The sequence below is a fragment of the Malania oleifera genome, chromosome 11 (genome assembly GCF_029873635.1).
Source record: "Malania oleifera isolate guangnan ecotype guangnan chromosome 11, ASM2987363v1, whole genome shotgun sequence".
NCBI classification, from domain to species: Eukaryota; Viridiplantae; Streptophyta; class Magnoliopsida; order Santalales; family Ximeniaceae; genus Malania; species Malania oleifera.
Window position 1 is genome coordinate 79,606,435 of NC_080427.1, and position 27,332 is coordinate 79,633,766.

At 38.0% G+C, this 27,332-nt stretch overlaps 1 protein-coding gene across 1 annotated transcript; it reads right to left on the bottom strand.

Moving 5' to 3' along the window:
* Nucleotides 1–257: 257 nt before the first annotated feature.
* On the bottom strand, nt 258–24,284 carry LOC131168366 (neutral ceramidase 2). Its single transcript, XM_058127735.1, has 10 exons — nt 23,911–24,284; nt 23,201–23,588; nt 5,745–5,953; nt 4,302–4,658; nt 2,809–3,073; nt 2,402–2,672; nt 2,107–2,232; nt 1,672–1,735; nt 1,215–1,384; nt 258–928 (listed from the first exon to the last, which is right to left on the bottom strand). Exons 1-10 carry the CDS (start codon nt 23,912–23,914, stop codon nt 380–382), a joined length of 2,403 nt encoding a protein of 800 aa, XP_057983718.1. The 5' UTR covers nt 23,915–24,284; the 3' UTR covers nt 258–379.
* Between the last annotated feature and the right edge of the window lie 3,048 nt (nt 24,285–27,332).

Consider the following 27,332-nt stretch of genomic DNA (forward strand, 5'->3'; position numbering starts at 1 on the left):
AATCCATACCCATCATCTCTCTCAATTAACCTTGCACAGACTGAACTTTATCCCTTAGTTTCTTCGAGAATTTAGCTTTGAAAGATGCGGGTTTCATGAAGACAGCTTAGGGCACACCCAAGCCAAGGTTGCAGCGAAAATTATTTCCCCAGGGGATGACCATTTCCTGAAAATGTCACTTCACTTGGAAACAATAGCTCTTCGCTATTATGGGGGATAGAACTTAAAAAGAATCTGGACATCTATGAGGAAACAGATTCAGAAACAAGCAAGCAATGTCATTTTAGTTGTCTGAACAATACTTTTGCAGAATACATGGAAGCTTAGGGGCACATTGTAGATAACATACATATAATTCCTTTACAGGACTGTGATGATTCTATGCCACTACAAAAGCACTCGATGAACCTGTGAAGTGGCGGATGGACCCAAAAAGCCCCTTTGCAGCACCAAAATGGCTTATCCTGTACACACCCAAAATTGTCTGTTCTGGGATACTCCATTCAATGGTTGCCCAGCTCATGGGGCTAAGTTTTGAAGGCCTTGACCACGTAAAACGCAAGCAGAAGTCATCATCATCGTAGGCTGGGACCCAGCTCTCCTCGTCCTGAAGAATCTCAACCAGTGCATATGTGCCTTCAGTCATTAGGTCGTTCCTCGGGCAAGCAGACCAGAACGTCACAGTAACCGTTTCACCCGTCTTGAAAGTAGAATTTGGAGGAACATCAGTTTTAACATCCCCAAAACTGACACCAAGAGGGGTCATGTCCAGGACAACTGGAGTTAGCAAACTGATTTGTTTATCCAGGAGATCTGGGGGTTGGGGGCCTGGTTCAACAGGTTGCCCACTAACTAGAGCCCTTGCTAGTTTCTTGAACTCCTGAATGTAAGCACTGAGGGTGTGTGGACCATAAAGGGTGGAGGCTCCCTGAAATCAAAATGCAAATAACACAAGTCTATGAAAGTGTACAGGATTTTAATTCAAAACAACTCAAATCCATATCAGTATTTCCTCCGAGGGTGACAATATGAAGATTAGAAGGGAATTGGACAAAGAACTTTGACCAATAATATTCATTGTATATAGCATTGCTTGCTTTCAAGTTTTGGAAATATTAATAACTTTTTCTTAAGCTACAGAGGGTTCCAAAGCAGTAAATGTGAAAGTGAAGCTATGAAACAGTTTCAATTGAAAAATATATTGGAAAACAGACCTCATATCGCTGCACTTGGTATTCCTCAAAGGTTGTTACATACTGTGAATAAGTATTTGTCAACCCTGCAATAACAATATGGACATTGGTACCAAATTCCTTACTGGCTTTAGATATCAGCACTGCCTTGACAGCATCACGGAGTCGCCTACCAGCCATCGTCGTGAATTCTGCAAGGAACACAACCCATTAGAAATACCACATGTTCAGGAGATACAAACAGCTAAAAAAGAGGAAACTATTCAATTTTGAGTTCAAACATACAAAAACATTCAGCAATTTGGTAGTTATTTGACAAAACCTATTAGGACCTTGCAATTTATATAGCAACACTATTTCTAAATAACATTCAATGGTAAAGAGTTATTATGCTACCGAACTACCATATAAATTTCCTATTTTCCATTTTTCCCCCTCATTGTTGAGTGATGAAGAAAAGCAAAAAATTTGATTCTACCTCCAGGTACGCTGAGAATGACCAGTTGTCCTATTCGCAAAATTTGAACTGGTAGTATTGATGGCTGCATAAACAACAAAATATATTTATAAATACCAGCATCAACCAACTACATAGTACTAAATAATGATAACTGTCTGCAAATGCATTCTATTAAAAGCACACTGACAAGGCCAAATGTCAATTTGCACACCCATGCTAGGAACTCAACCAAACCAATCAAATCACTAGCATTAGCAACTGAAAAGAAAACATATCCACACTAAACATATAAGTTACCAACTCCAAATTCTAACTACAATCATAAAAAGTCCAAATGATCTAGTTTTCACATAGTGAATATACTATATTTCCATGATATTATGCAGAAAACCTGCATGCTGAATTACAGTTTCATCATGTATTCAATGTAAACTAAATCATGACAGAGCCTACCGCCCAGTTGTATGGTTTCTTCATTTCACCAGTATCAAGCAGGATAGGCTTGGGATGCTGACAATATATCTGCTCCTTCTGTGGAGTTTTCAATAGGTTCCGTACCAACCTCCAGAAAGCATTCCCCTGAAAGGGCACCAAAAACAAGATAAAATAAGAAGGGACTAGTGGTGATAAAATAAGAAGGGACTAGTGGAAGATTATGTGGAAAAAAATTTGCATTTAATCATCTATAAAAGAATGTTAAAATAGGAAGAAGTATTGACATTGTGATAAAAGAGAGCTCCCAAGTTACCTTGTCATCTCCTTGTGTGAAATCAAATGCTCCAGGCCCATCAGTGGTTCCTGCAGCAAAAGCAAAACCCATGGCAGCTGGGCATGTTTTCACGACCTTATTCTCCTTTCTATGCTTCAAAAGTGTCACCTCAAGCTTTGAAAAGTCTACATATGTGTGCCGGTAGTCAACCTTCCCATTCAATTGCACAGATGCTTCATTGAACAACTCCACAGCTTTTCTGAATTGCCTATCTCCAATTATACGTGTGCTCTCAAACTCATCTGGGTAACTGTGCAATGAATATAGAATTTACAATTCAAAGTCCAAAAAGGTACAAATATATGGATGTTGAACTTTAGAGAACACGAGAAGGGAGAACAACTAAATGTTGAACTTTAGAGAACACGAGAAAGGAGAACAAGTACCCTGGGCCCCGACCATAGCACAACTCATTCTTTGCATTGCAAGTGCTGTGATTGAAATCACAAGGCAGTCCAGTGTCTATGCAGAATGCACCAAGAACATTTGGACTTACATCACCGCAATTTGATTGACAGAACGCAGACACAAATTGAGGCCTATCTGGCCTTCTAAGGGCATTCCTAACCCGCTTTGCAGCATTCAAAACTCTTGTTGCTGGTCTTCCTTGAGAAGAGTGGAAAGAAGTGGCAAGTTCCATATAATCTTTACCTGCATCAAATAGATGACAAAACATAATAGGAAGCACTTTCGTTTCTGAAGGATATATGTTGTCCAAATAACTACAATATGCCTTTTTTTTCTTGTTTTTGATATTAAAAAAAAAATCAAGTTACTGTAATATGCCCTTGATCCATCCATGGATGAGTACTGCCCAAGATGATAATGTGCACTCAAGCAAAACCAACAAGTTGCAAACCTTAAACATAACTGATTTATTTTTTATTTTTTTATTTTTTTGGCTAGGCAACACATCATAAAAATTGGTTCATCACTGCTGAGAAAAACCTGAAAGTACAAAGTCTGCACTAGAAAAGAATATAAAGTTTATATTAGGACACTATATTCTCATGGACAAGGTCTTAAATTTCCACGAAATTTTCAGTTTCCGTCACCCTCGAAATTGAAATGGTAGTTGATTTCCATCTTACATAATTTCCGTTGAAACTTCAATGAATCATCCAAAATATATCAAAAGCTTGAAATATGAGCAAAACTTGTCGAAATTTTGACTACAGAATAAAATTTCCTAGGAATTCACACAAAAATGAAATTTCTCTCATAATTTATCTTTTTTTTATTAAAACAAAAAATTATTACAAAGGCTTTTGAAATTATATGAAAAATTGAACTTACAACAACATTTTATTTAAACATTCATGCCTAAATTAACTTTATTTGTATAAAAAATAATAATTAACTGATTTATGAATTTCATTCATATTAACCGAATATGTTTAATACTCATATTATATCACAGATATGTTTAATGCACATATTATATTGATATTAAAACTATTGCACCTCAAACACAACATAGATGAATTCAATATATTAGCCCTAAAACCTACATTATTATGTCTATTAACCATTCCTAAAGTTTGATAAAAGAATTCAATGGCTCCATGCTTTACTACTAGTTTCCATCATTTTTCCAAATTGAAATTGACATCGGAAAAAATTCCATCAAAATTTCCGAACTTTTGGAGCTTCCAAATTTTAGATAAAATCAAAATTTAAGACATTGCTCATGGAGAAAAGAATTGCATGAGAGTGAAAGGCAACAGGATTAGAGTTCCCCATCCCTCACCCCAAAAAAAGAGGAACAAAAAGAAAAATAAAATAAATAGAGTCCATAATTAAGTGGAACTAGGAAACTACAAATTTCATGCCCAATGTTGTAAGAATGTACTAAATTTGAAAAGGAGCTGTTACCCACGGTTGTCATGAAGATTAGATATCATGCTTGAGACTCTGCGAGGAATTTTGTAAGCAGCAGATTTATTAGAATGGAATCCTTCAAAATCTTCAGAATGAATATTTTGTTCAAACCAATCCTCCATAAATCTTGCTGCAGCTCCTTTGTTGTCACCACTTATCAAAGAGTTTGTCCGACCCATGGAGGTGCCATGAGTTGCAAACCAGTTAAAGCTACCAACCGGGCCCCATTCATCATCTACAAATTTCATCAGGGTCATTTCTTTATCAACATTATACTTATATTTACTCCGTTCTGCTGAGGAATTGTTGAGATAAGCACTAGGACTACGGTTAACACCAGCATCTAACAGTTCTCCTGCAAATAATGATCACAAACGGAAATAGTGTACAAATGGAAGAAGCAAATCTCAGGAAACTACAAGAGCATTTCAAAACCATGGCGACGTATGGATATCAAACACAATGTCCAAATCCAAAAATTTGACAGTCTTATGTACTATACGTTCTTCGGGAATTTCGTGAAGAGAACCTTGATCCAATACATAAACGTATCCAAGAATATTGTTCAAGAAAAAATTACAAATCAATGCTGTCAATGAAAACAAATGAAAACAATACGGAAGAGTTTACTTTAGTCATAAAGTAAAACTTATTAGGCATTTGTGGTGAGAGAACAATATAGTCCAGCCTCATAGAAGCACTGAGCAGTTACAAGTTTTCTTTCATTACTTTATTGAGTGAACAGGGAGATTGCACTTATAGGCATCAGTTGTATCTTGCATGGAACAACTCTAGTTGTCCAAACACCACTTAATTACTACAATTATATATTATCAAGTGATAAGTCATCAAACTACTTATTTTTAACCAGTGCCTAACAAGTCTAAATCAGCTAAAAAGCGGATTCAAAATTTAAGAACAGGAAAAAGAATTCTCCCTTTCGCTTCAAAATTCACCACACATGTTTGGAAACTTAATTTCCTCGAGGGAACATATACCTCACAAACCAAAATGCAAAGTAATTTTTTCTTTCATTTATAAGTTTCATAAGAAAATGCATTAATGAGAGCATCTTCTCTTTTGCACTGTTTGTACGTACCAAGTAGCAATACACAATTTTAAAGACCACCTGAAGCAAGTGATCTCGCCAGACCTTAAAATGCAGGAAAACTCTACTCATTGCAGCGAAGGAGTGATTGTGGCAACCCGTGCAAATAATAATAATAATTATTATTATTATTATTATCATTATTATTATTATTATTATAAATAAATAAATAAAAACTGTGAATTCCTCTCTGTGATAATTGATGATAGCACAATTCTAAAATGTAGGCTTCTTCATGCTTTTTTTGGGTTCTTGTGGCCCTGGGGAAAAGGGGAGGGGGATCAGTTCTTCATTTTCATGCTCGTATGCAGCAAACAGAATAATCTCCCTTACCTTCACTAACAAAAACAGTTCCTGGCCGAAGATTTTCATGGGCATGTATAATGCTTTTCACAATTCCATCAACAATGACATCAAATGACTGGCGCACAAACCCAAGAGAGGTTACAATATATACAATATACTGGAGATAGCCCCCAGGCCCAGCATGGGTATGAATACCGCTAATAGCCACATTTTGTTCACTATATAGATTCCCATACCTGACAAAAAAAATATAGCAGTAAAGTTTTGGAAAGAATGAAAGATACAACACTGAGATTCACCCAGCATATCTACAAGTATATTAGAAGAGGAAAAATTGAGATTCCCTTGTTAGGAGTAAATAAAAAAAATAAAAAAGGTTTAAAAACTTGTTTGTGCATATAAGCTAGATAAAATTCTGCAGAACAGCATTTTTCAGCATTGATGAGCTAAGAAAATTCTTATCATGATATTTTTCTGTGGAGAAACCTTTTATCAGCATTTTTTGCAGTTTATCTTCTGCTTCCATCAATAAAGGGGTGTGCAATTGGTCTGTCTAGTCAACTCAGCCAATTAACCGAATTTTTTCAATTATTCCCACCCCATAAATGAACCGACCAAATTGATCTCTTTAACCGAACCGTACCCAACCAAACCAAATTTTTGATCAGCAAAACAGCACTTTTCAGCATTAATGAGCTAACAAAATTCTTATCATGATTTTTTTCTGTGGAGAAACCTTTTATCAGCATTTTTGCAGTTTATCTTCTGCTCCATCAATAAAGGGGTGTGCAATCGGTCGGTTCGGCCAATTTGGCCAGTTAACCGAATTTTTTCAATTAATCTCACCCCATAACTGAACCGACCGAATTGATCTCTTTAATCGAACCGTACCCGACCGAACCAAATTTTCGATTAATTCAGTTAACCAAACTATGAAAAAATATATATGATTGTACTGTGGAAGCACCGGAAACCGAAGCCCAAAGCACTACTGTGACCTCGAAGTTGGGAAGGTGGAAGCCGAAGGGGAAGCTGGATCTGGAACTGAAGGTGCAAACTCGCCGAACTGGGAGTCTGGGACTTGGGAGTGCCACCAACTGCGTGCGAACTGAGAAGTGCGAACTGGGAAGTAGGAAGGGACTGGGAAGGGAAGGTGGAAGTCGAAGGGGAAGACTGCGAGTTTGCCAGACTGGATTTGGAGACTAGAATGGAAGAGTGGAAGTGCGATTGTGCGAACTTGAGACTCTGCGAATTTGCGATTCTGCAAAAAGCGAATTGGGAATTGCCAAAGTGGGAAGTGGGAGGGGAAAAGGGAAGTGGGAAACTGGGAGTCAAGGAATGGCCGAATAGAACCCTAGCCTAAAATCCCAAATCATATAATTTAATAATTTATATTTAATCATTAATTAATTAAACAAATTAGTTAAATCAGTTAACCGAAATACATTTTCCTCATACCCGAATCGATAACCGAATAACCAAATACATCATATTCTGAAACCGAATTAACCGATCGATTATGCTCACCCTTACACTATCACGGACCCCAAAAATAGGACTCAAGTAAGGGCCGTACAGCATTCATTAGGAGCTCTCCCCCCGACGAGTCAGCCAATAGTCACGTGTTCAAGCCTAAACACAAGCATCTAAATAAGTCTCAATCTCCATGAGAAATGAGGAATGATAGGATATCACACGGGCAAGACATTCATATACAAAGAATTATTAAGAAAGCATAAGAAACATCTCAATCCAAGGCAACAAAACACCACAATGAAAAGGACTACTTGTTTTATTCACATCCAAGAAAATAACCAAAACCATACAAATGCGAACACAAGCAATCAAAGATTCATTATAAATCCGTGGAGAATAAAACTAGAGCAGTCTCTCTCTCCCCCATTTACCCCATTACATTGTCACTCCCTAACATCCTCCCCTGCACATTTTATCGACGTCCTCATTGATTTGTTGTAGAAGGACTTTTCAATCTTCTGATGTCGGTGTTGTTGTCGTGGAGTTTCTGAAATCTTGAATCTTCTACGTGGCATGCTAGAGGTTTTTTGCCTGTTCCCAACAGTTCTCTTCTTCTCCTAGCCCTATCCACTAAACCAGATATTGTTGTTGTTGACGACCTTCTTCTTTGACAACTCTGTCCGCAAGGATCTCCAGGACATCTCTATTTACAGTCTGCCTTCTGGAAATTGTCGATCTCCTGAACTTCTGCCGGTGTGGATCTTCTTCATCAACGTGGAACAGCTTTAAGTTGCTGGTGTGAAACACCGGATGGACTAGTCGTCTATGGCACTTCATCCACTTTGGTTGTTCGTCGATAAGATGTATCCCATCTTTTCGATCACCTTGATTGGACCTTCATATCGACATAGAAGCCTTTTATCTTTGCCGCGAAGGTGTTCTTTATGTTTTGCTAAGGATGAGCTGAATACAACTATGTCATCAAGGTAGACGACCACAAATCTATCACAATAGTCCCGAAAAACCTGATTCATTAGAGTACAAAAGGTGGCAGGTGCATTTTTTAGTCCAAAAGGCATGACAAGGAATTCAAATGCTTCATACCGAGTGACACAAGTGGTCTTTGGTTCATCACCCTCTGCTATGCGCACTTGGTCGTATCCCGATCTCAACTCCAGTTTAGTGAAATATTTGGTTGTACTTAACTGGTCAAAGAGATCTGCAATCAACGGAATGGGGTACCTATTGCAAACAGTCACCTTATTGGGAGCCTAATAATCCACACACAATCTTAGACACCCATCTTGTTTCTTCTAAAATAACACAGGGGCCCCAAAAGGCGCTTTTGATGGCCTGATGAACCTTGCTGCTAATAGCTCGTTTAATTGTCTTCTAAGTTCAACTAATTTAGGCAGTGCTATTCGATAAGGGGCGTGGGTTGGTGGTTTTACTCCAGGCAAAAGCTCAATTTCGTGGTCTATCTGTTGTCAGGGTGGTAAAATCCTAAAAAGCTGCTCTGGGATTACCTCCTTGAATTCCTCTAACACTTCCTTAATTTCAATCGGACATACGCCTATTTCTTCATTCCCTAAAACTACATGTAGTACCACGAAAGAAGGTTCTCCCCTCTTCACTACCTTCTTGAATTGGAGGGCTGAAAGCAACTTCTTTTCGTCTAAGATGTCGCAAGCAGCGAGTAATGCACAAGGGGTATCTCCCATAATCACCAAACAGTCCGCAGCTGGAATCGACATTGAGCACGTAACCTTAAGGAAATCCATCCTTGAAACCACATCAAAGTCTTTGAGGGGTGTCACTATGAAGTGTACTGTTCCTGACCACGGCTCCATTTGGCAGGCTACTTTAGGCGCGACTCCCACAATGGTTAATGCTTTTGAATTTACTACTTTCAATTTTCCCACATCCCTATCAACTTGCAGTTCTAACCATTGGGATTCTGTATCAACAATGAAATTATGAGTGGCCCCATGTATCAATCATGATCTTGGTCTTCTTTCCCTTCAAAAGTAGGTCTATATATGTTAAGCCCTTGTCCTAAGACTAATTGTTAATTGTTTGGCGCTCTAATGCCCCCAAAAACCCTTAAGGTTCCCACAATATCCTATTTTTCCCTGGGGGTTACTGTTGGGATTTATGTTTCCTCCCGAAGGGCTTTTAGAGCATTCAAAGCCTTTCATTCAGGCCAATTCGCCACTCGATGCAGTCCCATGCAAAGGAAGCACAAGACTAGAAGTCGACACTGCCCACCCTATATACATCCGCCCCTCCATTCCTTAGTCATTGAAGATCTTCTCCCTCCAAGAACTATTAGTTTTCTTGTCCCTTCTGCCATTTATAGGTTTGTACACTTTATTGGGTTTCGATTCATTATTGGCGAACACTGGGTAACTTTGCTTTCCAGAACTATTTGAAAAATCATCCAACCGTTCAGCAGTTGTGGTCACTAACCCCTTGCCTACGTAGTTCATTTTTCGGCCATGTCTTCAACCCCTGGAGGAACTGGAATAGCCTATCTAATTCAGTCATGTCTTTGACGTCCAACATTAGGGCCTGGAACTCCCGTACATAATTCCTTATTGAGCCTGTTTGTTGTAAATCATATATCTTGCACCGTGCCATGTACTCAACATTTTCCGGATATAATTGTGTCTTCAAAGCCTGTTTCAATCCCTCCCAAGTATTAATGACACACCAATTGTGTTGTATATCTTCACATTTAGTTCTCCACCCCAATTTAGCACCCCTAGCACGGTATACTATTGCAATGTTCAATCAGTCCTCCTCTAAATCGATCTGTGAACACTTATAGTGCTCGCTAGGGATGCTAAACTATGGTGGAGAACTACATGTGAAGATATACAGCAAATCAGTATGAAATTAATACTTGGGAGGAAACAGAAACCTCTAAATGTGAAGATATACAACAAATCGGTATGTCATTAATACTTGGGAGGAAACAGAAACCTTGACAGTAACCCCAAGAGAGAAATAGGACATGGTGAGAGCCTTAAGGGTTATGGGAGCTTTAGAGCCCCAACAGATTACCAACAAGTCTCAAGACAAGGGCTTAATGTATGTAGACCTACTTTTGAACGGAAAGAAGACCAAGGCCATGATTGATACAAGGGTCACTCATAATTTTATTGCCAATACAAAAGCCCGACGGTTAGAACTGCAAGTTGACAGTGATGTGGGAAAATTGAAAGTAGTAAATTTAGAAGCATTAACCACTGTGGGAGTCACGCCTAAAGTAGCCTGCTAAATGGGTCGTGATCAGGAACAGTAGACTTCATAATGGCACCCCTCGATGACTTTGACGTGATTTCGAGGATGGATTTCTTTAAGGTTACGCGCTCAATGCCGATTCCAGCTGCGGACTATTTGGTGATTATGGGAGATACCCCTTGTGCAGTGCCCGCTGCTTGCAACACCCAAGAAGAAAAGAAATTGCTTTCATCCCTCCAATTCAAGAAGGGAGTGAAGAGGGGAGAACCTTCTTTCTTGGTACTACCTGTAGTTTCAGGGAATGAAGAAATAGGCGCATGTTCGAGTGAAATTAAGCAAGTGTTAGAGGAATTAAAGGAGGTAATCCCAGAGCAGCTCCCTAGGGTTTTACCACCCCAACGATAAATAGACCAAAAAATTGAGCTTCTGCCTGGGGTAAAACTGCTAGCCCGCGCCCCTTATCGAATGGCACCGCCTGAATTAGCTGAACTTAGAAGGCAATTAAACAAGTTATTAGCAACAAGATTCATTAGGCCATCAAAAGCGCCTTTTGAGGCCCCCGTGTTATTTCAGAAGAATCGAGATGGGAGTCTGAGATTGTGTGTGGATTATAGGGCTCCCAATAAGGTGACTATTTGCAGTAGGCACCCCATTCCGTTGATTGCAGATCTCTTTGACTAGTTAAGTACAACCAAATATTTCACTAAACTGGACTTGAGATCGAGATACCACCAAGTGCGCATAGCGTAGGGTGATGAACCAAAGACCACTTGTATCACTCAGTATGGAGCATTTGAATTCCTTGTCATGCCTTTTGGACCAACAAATGCACCTACCATCTTTTGTAATCTAATGAATCAGGTTTTTCAGGACTACCTTGATAGATTTGTGGTTGTCTACCTTGATGACATAGTTGTATTCAACTCATCTTTAGCAAAACATAAAGAACACCTTCGGCAGGTCTTTCAAAAGCTCCGGGAAAATCAATTATACCTAAAAGGGGAGAAATGTGTCTTCACCCAAAAGCGTATCAAGTTCTTAGGGCATATCATCGAAGAGGGCCAGATACGAATGGACTCGACAAAGGTACAAACCATCCATGAATGGAGATCACCCACATCCATTAGGGAATTGCAACCTTCTTGGGGCTTGCCAACTACTACAGGAAGTTCATAAAAGGGTACTCTAGAAGAATTGTGCCATTAACAAATTTATTGAAAAAAAAGGGTACAATGGGGGTGATCAAAGGATTGTCAATCAGCATTTGTTGAACTAAAGAAGCAAATTGCCGAAGATCCAATGCTAACCCTTCTTGACGTGACAAAGTCATTTGAAGTGCAAGCAGATGCATTAGACTCTGCATTAGGAGGAGTTCTCTTATAGGAAGGGCATCCAATTACTTTTAAAAGTCGAAAATTAATGGGTGACGAACGGAACTATACAACCCAAGAGAAGGAACTTCTAATTGTGGTACACTGTCTTTGTGTGTGAAGGCACACTACCTCTTGGGGTCCAAATTTATTGTAAAGATAGATAATGTGACAGTCACACACTTTTTGTCACAACTAGGATTAATCTCGAAACAAGCCCGCTGGCAGGAGAAACTAGCTGAATTCAATTTTGATTTTGAATACAAGGCAGGGAAGATGAATCAAGTGGTTGATGCTTTAAGCAGGAAAACTGAATTAGCAGCACTGAAGTTCATAAGTCATTTATCAAATAGTAGGGTTACTTTATCCTTGAAAGAACTTATCAGAGAACACTTAAGAACAGACCAACAGGCTCAGACATTGAGGAAACTGAAACAAGAACGGAAGACACGACAATTCTGAATAGAAGATGGGTTAATAATGACCAAAGGTAGGTGACTTTACATGCCCAAAGCTGGGAATTTGAGGAAGACTTCACTGAAAGAGTGCCACGACACGTTGCGGGCTGGACATTCCGAATGGCAAATAACTCATGCCCTGATTACACGAGGTACCATTGGGTGAATATGCAAGATGATGTAATGAGTAATACAAAAACATGCTTGATTTTTCAACAAGACAAGGTTTAGAAAGAAGACCTTGGGATTGTTGGAGCCATTGCTAGTACCAACACAACCATGGGAGAGTCTCTTTAGACTTCAATACCTCCTTGCCAAAGGTAGAGGACCATGACACAATTTTGGTGGTAATTGATCAATTTTCAAAATATGTAACTTTTGTACCAGTTTCAAAGTCATGCTAAGCAAAGAAGATAGCTCAGTTATTCTTCAAGAATGTAGTGAAATATTGAAGTGTTCCAGAGAGCCTAATCAGTGATAAGGATGTCAGATTCACTGGTAGATTTTGGGGGAAGCTCTTTTGCTTAATGGGATCCAGTCTTAATCTTTCCACCAGCTACCTCTCTCAAACAAATGGTCAAATAGAATGCTTTATGGGATGCTAGAAGAATACTTACGACATTTTGTAAACTCTACTCAAATAAAATTGGGTTTCATATTGGATATGGCACAATTTTTTTTTTAATTCTATGAATTATTCTATCACTAACAAAAGCCCTTTTGAGATTGTAACAGGTAAACAACCAACTCGCACACTCTTGATGGCCCATACAAAGGAAATTGCCCGAAAGCATACCAAGTCACAAAAAATTGGTTACAAAATATAGGAGTCACTCGAACTCAGTTGGAAAAAGCTTCAAAGCGCATGAAGAAATGGGCAGACAAAGGGTGACAACCACAACAATTTGAAGCTGGAGATCTAGATCTTGTAAAAATGCCACCAGAGACATTTCGATTTCTTTGCGACAAAGATAAAAGGCTTCTACGTCGATATGAAGGTCCAATCAAGGTGATCAACAGGTAGGACATGCATCTTATCAACTTAAACAACTAGAGTGGAAGAAGAGCTATAGATGACCATTCCATCAGGTGTTTCACGTTAACAACTTAAATTCGTTCCACGTCGATGAAGAAGATCCACACTGATAGAAGGTGAGGAGATCAACAAATTCCTGAAGGCAACCTGTAAACAGAGATATCTAGGAGATCTTTACAGATAGAGTCGTCAACAAAGAAGGTTGTCAACAACAACAATATTTGGTTAAGTGGATAGGGCTGGGAGAAGAAGAGAACAGTTGGGAACAAGCATAAAACCTCCAGCATGCCACGCAGAAGATTCAAGATTTCAAAATCTGCACAACAACAGCACCTACATCATGTCAATAGAAGGCCATAAATTATGCCTTGTTAATAGCTATTAATCTAGGTTGTATATACCTTCATAAATAGGAGAGGAAATTTAGCTTACCATGTAAAACTTCCTAAAATCACTCTATGTAAATTAGCTGGCTTACCATATATAGCTTCCTAAGATCACTTTGTGAAATTAGCATGTACAGATTTAAGTTTCCTTGTATAACTGGCAGTCTTGCCTATATAATGAAAGACCTTTTCAAAAGAAAGGACAATTCGAACCATTCCAACTCGAGAAACGGTGCAAGAAATGATTATGAGTGCATTTTTCAACATTCGGTCTTCAAGGTACTGGTTCTTCATCTCCCACTTGGATCTTAGACTCAGGGGCTTCTCATCATATGACTAATTCTCTCCATGGTTTAAGTAATGTCTGAGAATATTATGGTTCTTCACATATTCAAACAATCAATGGTAGTGCTCTATCTATTGTGGCAATTGGTGATGCATCTTCTTCCTTTACAAATATTCTTGTATCACCTAATCTCGTTGTGAATTTATTTCCTGTTGGCCACCTTGTGGACCAAAATTATGATGTACATTTTACTCATGGTGGTTGTGTTGTACAGGACCAAATGTCAGGGCAGTTAATAGCGAAGGGACCTAAGCATGGACATCTCTTTTCTCCACAACTACTTGTTCCACGAAGCTTACCTTCTTTCTACGTACTGTCTTTACTTAATAAATCTAGAGTGTCAAATGAAGTCTGGCATAAGCGTCTTGGTCATCCTTATTCTAGGGTTCTATCTTATTGGTTGAAATCTAGTCTAATGAATAATGAAGTACATTCTTCTTCCACTATGTTTCCTAATTGTGAAACTTGGAAACTTGGAAAAAGTAAGACTTTACTCTTTCCTTCTAAAGGAAGTAGAGTCACCCATAGTTTTGAGATCATAGTTTTGAGATCATTCATAGTGATGTCTAGGGTATAAGTCCTATTATTTCTCATGCCCAATACAAATATTTTGTGACATTTATCGATGACTACAACAGATATACATGGGTGTATTTCTTGCGGCACAAATTAGAAGTTTTTCATATATTCAAACTGTTCCTAGCTCTTGTTGACACTCAATTTTCAGCTGTAGTTAAAATTCTTCGGCCCGATCTCGAGTGGGGAATATATGTCTCATGAGTTTCAATCTTGCTTGCAATCTAAAGGTATTATCTCTCAACGTTCTTGTCCATATATTCCACAACAAACTGGAGTAGCTGAAAGAAAGAATAGTCATCTTTTAGATGTTGTCCAAACCATGCTCATTAAGTCTTCGGTTCCTCCTACATTTTGGGTAAAAGCACTTACCAAATCAACCTTTCCTATAAATAGGCTTCCTTCCCAAGTTTTGGATTTCGAGTCTCCATATTTCAGGCTTTATCATCACAATCCTACCTATACAAATTTTCACATTTTTGGGTGCGTATGTTTTATGCATCTTCCCCCACTAGACAAAAACAAGCTTTCTACCCAATCCATCTATTGTGCCTTCTTGGGATATAGTGTCACACAAAAGGGTTATTTATGCTATGATCTAAACTCTAACCGGGTTCGTGTTTCAAGGAATGAGCTTTTTTTTTTTTCAAAAATCAACGGTTCTTTCCTATGTCTTCCTCGCCGGAGTCTTCCTTCTTGCCTTCTTTTGATGACACTTATAGTGTTCCTAGTACTCATTTTGAAAGGTTTTAGCCAGGCATGGTATACCAGCAGAGACTTTCAGTGCTTACCCCTTTTACTCCCGTCTTGCCATCTACTCCTTTGTGCTGCTCCTCTAGAGTCTTTGTTTCTCCTGACCGTCATGGATTCCCGCCACGTATGGCAGGCACTTCTACTTCTACACTATCTGCCACAAGCCTTAGGTGGCCACTACTCTAGCCACAACAGACTCAATAACCCCCACCTTCTTCTGCCATACCAGATGGGCCGCCACTGCCACCACCAATACTTCTAATATCACCTCCTACGGCTGCTAATGATGTCCCAAAGTTTGTTGGGTTTACAGGCAACAAAGCCAATGGCTACGATGCCTTGCCAAGGCACAACGGATGGATTAGGTAGAAAGCTTGTTTCTGTCCAATGAAGATCCATAAAGCATACACACCCAAAAATGTGAAACTTTGTGAGGTAGGATTATGATGATAAAGCTTGAAATATAGAGAATCGAAATCCAAAACTTAGGAAATAAGTTTATTTATAAGAAAAAAGTTGTTGTGGTAAGTGCTTCTACCCAAAACGTAGGAGGAATCGAAGACTCAATGAGCATGGTCCAGACAACATCTAAAATATGACAATTCTTTCGTTCAACTACTCCATTTTGTTGTGGAGTATATGGACAAGAACGTTAAGAAATAATACCTTTAGATTGCAAGGAAGATTGGAACTCATGAGACATATATTCCCCACCCGAGTCAAACCGAAGAATTTTAACAGTAGCTGAAAATTGAGTATCAATGAGAGCTAAGACTAGTTTGAACATATGAAAAATTTCTGATCTATGCCGCAAGAAACATACTCATGCATATCTATTGTAGTCATTGATAAATGTCACAAAACATTTGTATTGTGCATGAGAAATAATAGGACTTCTAACCCAGACATCACTATGAATGATCTCAAAACTGTGGGTGGCTCTACTTCCTTCAAAAGGAAAGGGTAAAGTCTAACTTTTGCCAAGTTTACAAGTAGCACAATTAGGAAATATAGTGGAAGAAGAATGCTCTTTATTATTCAATAGACCAAATTTCAACAAATAAGATAGAACCCTAGAATTAGGATGACCGGTGCGCTTACGCCCGACTTCAATCCCCTGACATCTAATCCTGCACAACACAACCACCATGAGTAAAATGTACATCATAATTTTGGTCCACAAATTGACCAACAGAGACTAAATTCACAGAGAGATTAGATGATACAAAGAACATCCTTAAAGGAAGAAGATACATCACCAACTACCACAATGGGAAGAGCACTACCATTGGCTGTTTGAATATGTGAAGAGCCACAATATTCTCGAACATTACTTAAACCATGGATAGAATTAGTCATATGATTAAAAGCCCCCAAGTCTAAGATCCAAGAGGGAGATGAAGAACCAGTACCTTGAAAACCCAAGGCTGAAAATGCACTCACAATCATTTCTTGCACCCTTTCTCGAGTTAGAAAAGGTGGTGGAGGCGGTAAAGCAACAGCAGAAGTTGTAGCAGTAGTAGCAAGCATAGCTGGCTGTAAGTCACCAGTAACAACAGCATGATAGACCTTGTTGGAGCATGAAGGATGAATAGATTCAAAGTCAGGCCTCAATTTCATCATAAATTGGTCTCTTTGGCTAGTTTTGTGCACGTGTTGTATTGTCGCCAATCCTGCCTCCAATCCTTCTGCAGAGACCATGGTTGTAACAAGGTCGGAATAATCATTCCACAAAATCAGAAAACCAGAGTAGTAGTATCAAACTGATACATCCCCTCGAGTATAGTTAGCAATGGCCAACTCAAGCTGGAAGCGCCTAGCATTGTTGTCTCGGTTATAGACTTGCTTGAGATAATTCCACATAGCCTTTGCAGACCTATGAGGATGCAGAGAAAGAATCATATGTGGCTCCATAGAACTAATAATCCATGACATGATTTGATTATATTTGGCATTTCAATCTGCCTTGTCGGCCACAGACCCTTCCGCAGTAGATCCCCTGTGCTATTGCCATCTATATGTCCCCACAGCTCTTCACCCTTGAGAAAGGTCTCCAATTAAAACTCCCAAGCAGCATAGTTTTTGCCAATGAATCTAACACAAACATTATCCGACTTCTCCACAAGTACTAAGGCTATGACTTAGAAAACTAGGACTAAGATTTCTTAGAGAATAGCTCTGATACCATAACAAGAATGGTTCGAATTGTCCTCTCTTTTAAGGTCTTTCATTATATAGCAAGACTGCTAGTTATACCAGGAAACTTAAATTTGTACATGTTGATTACACAAAGTGATCTTAGGAAGCTATATATGGTAAGCCAGCTAATTTACATAGAGTGATTTTAGGAAGCTATACATGGTAAGCTAAATCTCCTCTCCAATTTATGAAGGTACATACAGCCTAGATTAATAGTTATTAAAAAGGCATAATTTATGGCCTTCTATTGGCATTATTAGAATGGTTCAAATTGTCCTCTCTTTTGAGAAGGTCTTTCATTATATATGCAAGACTGCCAATTATACAAAGAAACTTAAATCTGCACATGCTAATTACACAGAGTGATCTTAGGACGCTATATATGGTAAGCCAGCTAATTTACATAGAGTGATTTTAAGAAGCTATACATGGTAAGCTAAATCTCCTCTCCTATTTATGAAGGCATATACAGCCTAGATTAATAGCGCTATTAACAAGGCATAACTTATGTCCTTCTATTGACATCCCCCCTCAAATTGATTCAGGTTATCCATAAGCATCAATTTATTTGTAAGAAAATTATGTCGTTGTCGTGTGAGAGCCTTGGTGAAAATATCTGCCACTTGAAGATTGCTAGACACATGAGGAGATAGTCTGAGCTTCAAATGCCTCACGGATGAAGTGCAATCAAACTCGATATGTTTAGTGCATTCATGGAAGATGGGATTGGCTGAAATGTGAATGGCACTAGTATTATCCGCATGAAGAGAAGTAGGACCACCTAGAGAGAAGCCAAGTTCAGCCAATAGCCTCCGAAGCCAATGCATCTAAGCGCAAGCTTGGGACATGGCCCTATATTCGAAGTGAGTAGAAGACTTAGAAACAGGATCCTGTTTCTTGCTTTTCCAAGAAATAAGAGCCGGACCAAGAAACATACACCAACCTGTAGTAGAATGTCGAGTGTCACTACAGCCAGCATTATCAGCATCACTATATGCTACAAGATCAAGTGAAGTACCAGCAAGATAGAAAAGTCCCCACAAAGTTATGCCATGAACATTGCAAATGATTCGTCAAACTGCAGCCATATGAAGGTGCCGAGTAGAAGCCATGAACTGACTAACTTGTTGGACTGCATAAGAAATATTAGGTCTAGCAATTGTAAGATAGACCAAGCTGCCAACCAGCGTACGATATGCTACAGGGTCTGATAACAAGTCACCCTCTTCTTTGCGCAGCTTGAGATTAAGTTTCATGAGAGTATCAAGAGGGCTACAGTCCTTTAGACCAGCAGCAGCCACCAAATCATGGGCATACTTGTGCTGTGACAGAAAAATACCATGTGAACCAGCAGTAATTTGTAGACCAAGAAAACACGTAAGAGATCCTAGATCCTTCATGTGAAAAGAGTCCAGTCAATACTGCTTTAATTGGGAGATCAGAACCGAATCAGTACCCGTTCTGATTATGTCATCAACATACACCAAGAGAATAACAACACCTATCTCAGTTTTGCGATGAAACAAAGATGCATCATACTTGCTTTTTGAGAAAAGCAAACTTGAGTAAGGTAGAAGTAAATTTCTCATACCATGCACGAGGGGCCCGTTGAGACCATACAAGGAGCGACGTAACTTGCACACTGCTGAAGTAGGGGTGGAAAGTAAACCTGCAGGAGGACACATATAAACATCTTCCTTGAGATCCCTGTGAATAAAGGCGTTTTTCACATCCATTTGGTGGAAACGCCAATTTTGAGAAGCGGCAATAGCCAAAATTGTGCGAATGGTGGTCATTTTGGCCACCAGAGCAAAAGTTACCTCATAATTTACTCCATATTCTTGATTATTTCCAAGAGCTACTAAGAGGGCTTTATACCTTTCCAAACTACCATCAAACTTAACCTTAATAGAATTAACCCACTTACATCCAAGTGGAGTCACACTCACACCTACAAGACAATCCACCACTTCCCAAGTCTCATTAGCCTCAAGAGCACATAGTTCCTCCAGCATGGCTTGCCGCCAGCATTTCTCTTTGACTGCCTGTGAGCAACCAATAGGAATAGCAATAGAAGATCGAGTGGCATACAGTGCAGTAGTAGTACCTGCCATACGTGATGGGAATCCATAATGGTCAAGAGGAACAAATACTCTGGAGGAGCGACGCAAAGGAGCAGATGGCAAGACAGGAGTAGAAGGGGGCAACACTGGAGGTCTCCACTAGTATACCATGCCTGGCTGGAACCTTTCAACATGAGTACTAGGAGCACTAAAAGTGTCATAAAAACAAGCAAGAAAGCAAAGAAAGACTCCGGTGAGGAAGACATGGGAAAGAACCATTGATTTCCAAAAAAGAGCACATTCCTTGAAACACGATCCCAATTAGAGTTTGGATCATATCGTATTTCTAAGTCCTGTATTGAGTCCAAATATAGGGCCATGTCCCAAGCTTGCACTAAGATACATTGGCTCCGATGGCTATTGGCTGAACTTGGCTTCTCTCCAAGTGGTCCTACTTCTCTTTATGCGAATAATACTAGTGACATTCACATTTCAGCCAATCTCATCTTCCACGAACGCACTAAACATATTGAGATTGATTGTCACTTCATCTGTGAGACATTTGAAACTCAGGCTATCTCTCTTCCTCATGTGTCTAGCAATCTTCAAGTGGCAGATATTTTCACCAAAGCTCTCACACGATAACGGCATAATTTTCTTACTAACAAATTGATGCTTATGGATAACAAGCATCAATTTGAGAGGAGATGTCAATAGAAGGCCATAAATTATGCCTTGTTAATAACCATTAATCAACGTTGTATACACCTTCATAAATAAGAAAGGAGATTTAGCTTACAATGTATAGCTTCCTAAAATCACTCTATGTATATCAGCTGACTTACAATATATAGCTTCCTAAGATCACTCTGTGTAATTAGCAGTACAAATTTAAGTTTTCTTGTATAACTAGCAGTCTTGCCTATATAATGAAAGACTTTCTCAAAAGAGAGGACAATTCGAACCATTCTATTATATCAGAAAATTGAAATGTCTTTCTACAGCAAATCAGCGAGGACGTCGATAAAATGAGTGAAGGAGGATGTTAGGGAGTGACAATGTAATGAGGTAAATGAGGGAGAGAGAGACTACTCTAGTTGTATTCTCCAAGAATTTAAAATGAATCTTTGATTGCTTGTGTTAACGCTTGAATGGTTATGGTTATTTTCTTGGATGTGAATAAAATAAGTAATCCTTTTCATTGGAGTGTTTTGTTGCCTTGGATTGAGATGTATCTTATTGCTTTATTAATATTCCTTGTATATGAATGTCTTTCCCGTGTGATATCTTATCATTCCTAATTTCTCATGCATATTGAGATTTATCTGGTACTCGTATTTGCAGGCTTGAACACGTGACTATTGGCTGACTCGTCGTGTAGTAACCCGACCCAAAAATAAATTAAATAAATAAATAAATAATGAATAATAAATAAATACATAAATAATAATAAATAAATAAAGAGATATTTTGGAGGAGATATTTTGGAGAAGATATTTTGAAAGGAGATATTTTGAGATATTTATATATAAATATCTTGGAGGAGATATTTATTTAGATTACTAAAAGGCTAAGTTAGGTTTTATTCTATAAACTCTCATTCTCTCTCTCTCTCTCTCTCTCTCTAGGATTTCGCGTCATCCGTTGTTGGAATTCATGATTCGTCGTTACCACGTGGGTCAAGAGGAGAATCTCTATGTTTATTGTGGAACGGATCTTCATTTGTGGAATTTCGGGATTTTCCCTAAAATCGAGGTAAGGGTCTGAATTCGGTTTCAGTTCGTAAATCAGTAGTATAGGAAATTATATTGAAATATTGTTCTTTGGTTTTTAGATTTTGGGGACCCCGAGTCGTTGTTTTCAATCGATTCGTTCGTGTTTTGGTTTCAGGTTTAAGGTAAGGAGGTTTGTTTGCATCAGTTTATTTTGAAAAGTAAATCAGTAAAACTGTAGTCTATGCTATTATGTACGTTATAACTATTCGTTTGCAAAATTCTACCAAGTAAAAGTATCGGTTTAATTATTTTTACGGTTTTGGTAAATTTAGGGATTTTTGCATATGATCTCCAAACGTTTTAAAAACTTACCTAGTTGCTTTAAACTACTAGTTTAAATGACTTTTTGAATCGATTACTTCTTAAAACAGTTTTTGATGAAACGAACGTGATATATGTTGTTAAATGGACTTATAATGCATTGGTATATACAATTATGAACTATAGGAACTAAGGTTCCATTATACTATCTGAATCTGTGGAAAATAGGTGCCGGTCAAATACCGAGCTTTATATGTGAAAATGGGTAAACCGAGAGTACGTGTGCCAATTGATACCTCAGTTTGAAAAAAAGAAATAATGCTTGTCTAGTTCATCAATGAGATTGCGAAAACACTGGAATTGCACATGTTATTATGTTTTTTTGTAAATTGTATATATGATAAATGGAACCACAGCTTGCTACCAAAAGGAGTTGAAAGAGACTTCTATGAAGAAGTTGAAAAATACTTCTGTGAAAAGGGGTTGAAAGATACTTCTAAAAAAGGAGTTGAAAGATACTTTTGTAAAGAATTTGAAAAATACTTCTGCAAAAAGGGGTTGAAAGATACTACCGCCATATAAGGCACGGTACCGTAACTAGTGAGTATAGTGCAACCACACATGAGAATCAGTGTGGGTACGTAGATAGTCGGCTAGTAGGAGTATGAAACCACTGGTGAAATAATGAACCAGATGGGGGCAGTCGGACTATATATGAGATACTTGACAGTGCCTGCACGAACAGGGCATTGTCAGAGTATTAGTGCACAACCCGTGCCACGGGGAAATAGGCGTAATATGTCATACCAAGCTGTTCGTCATTCTTAATATTCATATACATGATTTAAAAACTAATATGAGAATTTTATAGTATTTATGATGATATATCTATTGCAGTTCGGTATTTAAAAATATTCCTTGAATGTATCTGTTTTAAGTTGACATAAAAGCATGTGGTCGCACACTGATTGTAATATCTTCTGCCTTACTGAGAAGTGTCTCACCCCATTATACAACCATTGTTTTCAGGTTCTACTGGACGTTGGTCCTAGTTGCTTGGAGGGACTTGGAAGTTTGTTTTGATTTAGTTTACATAAGTGCTCTATGTGTGTAATAATATTAGTTTGGAACACCTTTTTGGGAGATTGTAAGAACTGGTTATATTTTCAGTATGGATGTATGTATTAGAGCATACGGTTAGTAAACTCTGGTATATGTCTATTAGAAATTCCAATGGATGTTTATATCTTCCGCTATTTTTGAATGACTGCTGTGTACGAGTTACATCCGTATGTCCCTGTTCAGGGCGGGTTGTCTATATATGTTTATCAGATACAAGTATTTTGTATGATGGATGGCAGTCTAGGTCTGTTTAAAGGGCCGGGTCATTACACGTCGGGGGAGAGCTCTCAACAAGTGCCGCACAACCCTTACTTGAGTCCTATTTTAGGGGTCCATGACAGTTAATATCGAGATCAATTTATAAAATACAGGATAAACTCAAAAGTTGGAGATAAAAATTGAGGAGAGAAGTCTACCTTGTTTTTAATCTTTCAAGAACTTTAATTGTCACAAGCTGGGATGCCATGCAGGCATCAAGATTTACAAATGCAACACGGTTACCCTGAGGTTCAGCAACAATAAAAGCACGAGCTCGCAACCTGAAGTGAATTCCAGATGCAATCTGTTCCATGTTTGCATATCCCATCATATTAACATCAGCAGCAGGCCCAGTTATGTCGTAGCTTCCTAGGCCAATCAAGTAATTGGAAGCCGACGAAGCTCCTCCATTATTTAGTAATAAGAAAAAAACCAAAACCCATAATATTGCAGATGACCTCGGCATACTTCCACAGGGAAGTGAAAACATGTCCATAACCACTTCCCAAGTGAAAAACACTTCCTTCAAACAAGTCTTCCTATTTCCTTTACCAAAGAAAAGACAGACCGTTTCAGCATATATTTATCATCACATAATTAGAATCCATATTCAGATCAGTTCAAGGTAAAAGAAGAAACACACAACTAACAATAAACAATTGAAACAGCATGATGAGTAATTACAATTTTTAGCCATAATAAAACCAGAATCAAGACCCAAATGCATAAAAAGAAAAGAAAAAGAAAAGCCGCAGTCCCTTTTCTACAATATAGCTCGTAAGACTTCATTCACAAAAGATTCAACAAAAGCAGTGCTTCCCACAAATAATTAGAGGAAAATTACAAAAAGTGGGAACCACGGGATTACCCATAGCTGCAGGAACTGGCAATTCTCATAGTAACCCTAGGAAGCGAATGGAGTGAGCTTCTTCACGGTGCGAAGAGGAAAGAAGAATTGCAGGAAGCTATAACAGTGGCGGTCAGGGAGTTGAGATCATGGAGTGGTTACGAGTTGCGAGTTGCGAGCTGCGAGTGGGAAGTTTCTGGCAATATTTCCTGGGCTGGAAGAAGAGAAACAGTGATCGGAGAACGGCGCGAAGCGAACAGCGAAGAGAAACAGTAACCGAAAAAGAGAAACTGTTGAAGGCCGCGGCTCCCACTTCCACTTACCACTTCCCTGCCCCTACTCCCTTCGCAAAACGCAGGCACATCTTTCACACACTTCTATGGAAATAGAATTATATATTGCGGTGAATTGTTTTATATCAGTTTTTAAATTAAATCCATCATCATGAGAATAGTTAATTTTAAAATGGAAAGGACTTTTTCCTCTATGAAATAATGGTAAATGTCCCACTTGTCACTTATGAACATGTGTCATATATCTGTACTAACTCATATTTCATGTTTGTACTGGTAAAGTGTGAGTCATTACATCTTCCACCCCTTGATTTTCCTCGCAATAAATGTTTAACTATCCATGTTGCCTTATAAAAGGGCACCCTCCCCTTCTCATTTGAAACACACATTTGATGCTTCCATATAAGTAGACATATAGTGAGCATAAGATAAGAGAGATAAAGTAAAGAATAGATAAAGAAAAGATAGAGATATCTTATACAAGGTTGGTTTCATATCATATTATAATTTCTCTCGTGATAGTGAAGTTTTGATCTCATCCGCCCGTAGAGTAAGCATAACCGAACCACGTAAACTTTATGTATCGTCTCTATTTATTTTCTACATCTTTTATAACACGTTATCACCACGAGATTCTAACCAACTGATATATTTCATTAATTCTTATTTAATTCACGAAACTCTAGCCGACTGATATATTTTTGTATATTTATACCACCTTAATGGACGATTTTATTTCTATACCGCCAATATACATACATATATATATATATATATATTTAAACTACCAATATAGAAGATATGGTAAAATAGTCCTCCTAAAGAGACTACATACATTTAAATCTTCCGTATATATATTTCTCAAAGAAATAGTCCTCTGAAGAGTCAATATATTTAAATTTCTCATCTACATATTTAATCTCCCAAAGAGATAGACCTCCTGAAGAGGCTATGTATCTAAAATCCAGAAGAGATGGTAAATATTTACCTCCTAAAGAGAGTATATTTTTTAGCCTCTCGAAGTGATGTTAAATTCCTCCTGAAGAGGTGAAACATTTATCCTCCAGATGAGATAATATATTTAATTTCCGAAAGAGGTGGTTAATTATTACCCAATTTAATATTGAAAATTAGACACATACTCCTAAGAGTACAAATTGAGAAAAATAAAATAATGTTCTTGAAGAAACATATTTAAGTATCCCAAAAAAGTGAACATAATATTATATTATTATCTTAGTTTTATTTTAGTTTTTACATTTTGTTTTCTAAATTGTCTTATTATTGTTAATTTATTCAAATGTCGAACATAAACAAAGTTGAATTTGTTTTCCTTGATATCAAAGGCAACAATTATTTATCATGGATTCTTGATGTTGATATCCATCTAAATGTAATGAACTTGGGAGATACTATTTTAGATGGAAATATCACATCCCTGCAGGATCCCCCAAAAGTTATAATCTTCCCCTGCCATCATTTAGACGAAAAATTAAAGCCTTAATACCTCACTGTTAAATACCCACTTATCTTATGAACACTAGAAAACTGTGATTTTACCAAAAGTTTGATATGAATGGTTGCACCTGAGGTTGCAAGATTTTAAAATAGTCGGTGAATATAACTCAACTTTATATAAGATTAGCTTGAAGCTAAAATTATGTGGTGAAAATATTAATGATGAAGACATACTAGAAAAATTTTTTACTACTTTTGGCCCACTAATGTGCTCCTATATAAGCAATATAGGGAAAGTAAATTTACTAAATTTTTTAAACTTATATCATGTCTTTTTGTCACTAAGCAATATTACGAGCTTTTGATGAAAAATCATCAAACTCGTCCAACTGGTTCGACCCCATTCCCTGAAGTGAATATGAATCCATCTCATGGTCGAGGACAAGGTCGCAGGCATAGTCGTGAGCATGGTTGTGGTCATGATCGAAATAATCACTGGCATCAACATGAGGTTGTAATCCCCCAGAAAAGGGATAGCCCCCATGTAAAGACCCAAACCCATAAATAAGGAAAATAAATAAGAAAAGGGGTAAAAAGGGTAATTCAGCAGGGTTCGTCAACGAATGCAGTACGTTCGTTGACGAAGTCCCTTCACCTCTTCGTCACCGAAATTCAGAAAGTCGTCGGCGAAGAGATACTGAGTGAAACCAAAGAAAATATCCGAATAGGGTTCGTCGACGAAGTTAGAGCCTCGTCCACGAACTGAGCGACTGGCACATCGACAAAGGCGCCGCCTCTTCAACGAATTTGATTCGGCCAAAGGCTCTATAAATATCATTTTTGGTTGCTTAAGGGTTAAAAAAACCCAAAAGATCTCTCTCTCTCTCTCTCTCTAGAACCAACAAGTTCTCTCTCTCTCTCTGCAATCTTTCGTTGTTCGTTGTCTGTTTCTACGATCAGAAGTTTCTGTGTGGATCAGAGGAGGAAACTCTACAATTATAGAGGATCAGATCGTCGTTTTGAAGATTTTTGGGATTGTCCCTAAAATCGAGGTAAGGATCTAATTATGTTTTCGATTAGGTAGTTATATAATAGTCGGGATTATAGTTAAGTAATGTTCTGTGGTTTTTAGGTTTTGGGGATCCCGAGTCATTGTTTTGAACTGATCCGTTCGTGTTGCTGTTTTTGAGATTTAGGTAAAGGGATTTGTTTACATCAGTTTTTTTATAAAAATAAACCGCTAAAAAGTTAGCTTATGTTCATATGCATGTATTGACTACTTATTTGCGAAGTTCCACCGGGTAAAAATGTCGATTTTACGATTTTACAGTTTTGATAAAAAATAAGGGTTTTGGCGTATGATCTCCAAATTTTTCAAAACTTCTTTGTTTGCATTAATATTAACATAGGAGATGCTTGAATCTCGTATTTCCCATTTAAATGATGTTTATCGAGTTATATACTATATAGCGAACTTTTGATCAAACTAGTGTGACATATGTTATGAAATGGAATATGTGAATCTGTTATAATACTTATATGAACTATGAGAATTGGAGTTCCATTTTGCTATATGAAAAATGTGGAAAACAGGTGCCGATTATATACCGAGCTATATACGTAAAAAGGGTTAAATCGAGGGGGTGTGTGCCGGTTTATATGACAATGTGATTGAATGAGTTGGTGAAAATA

Bases quoted from the DNA above. Each gene is read 5' to 3' on its own strand.
- LOC131168366 (XM_058127735.1), bottom strand. The intron at 5,954-23,200 runs GTAGACTTCTCT...TTTTTTTGTCAG, and splicing joins CTTGAAAGATTAAAAACAAG to GTATGGGAATCTATATAGTG. The intron at 929-1,214 runs GTCTGTTTTCCA...TTTTGATTTCAG, and splicing joins ACCAAGTGCAGCGATATGAG to GGAGCCTCCACCCTTTATGG.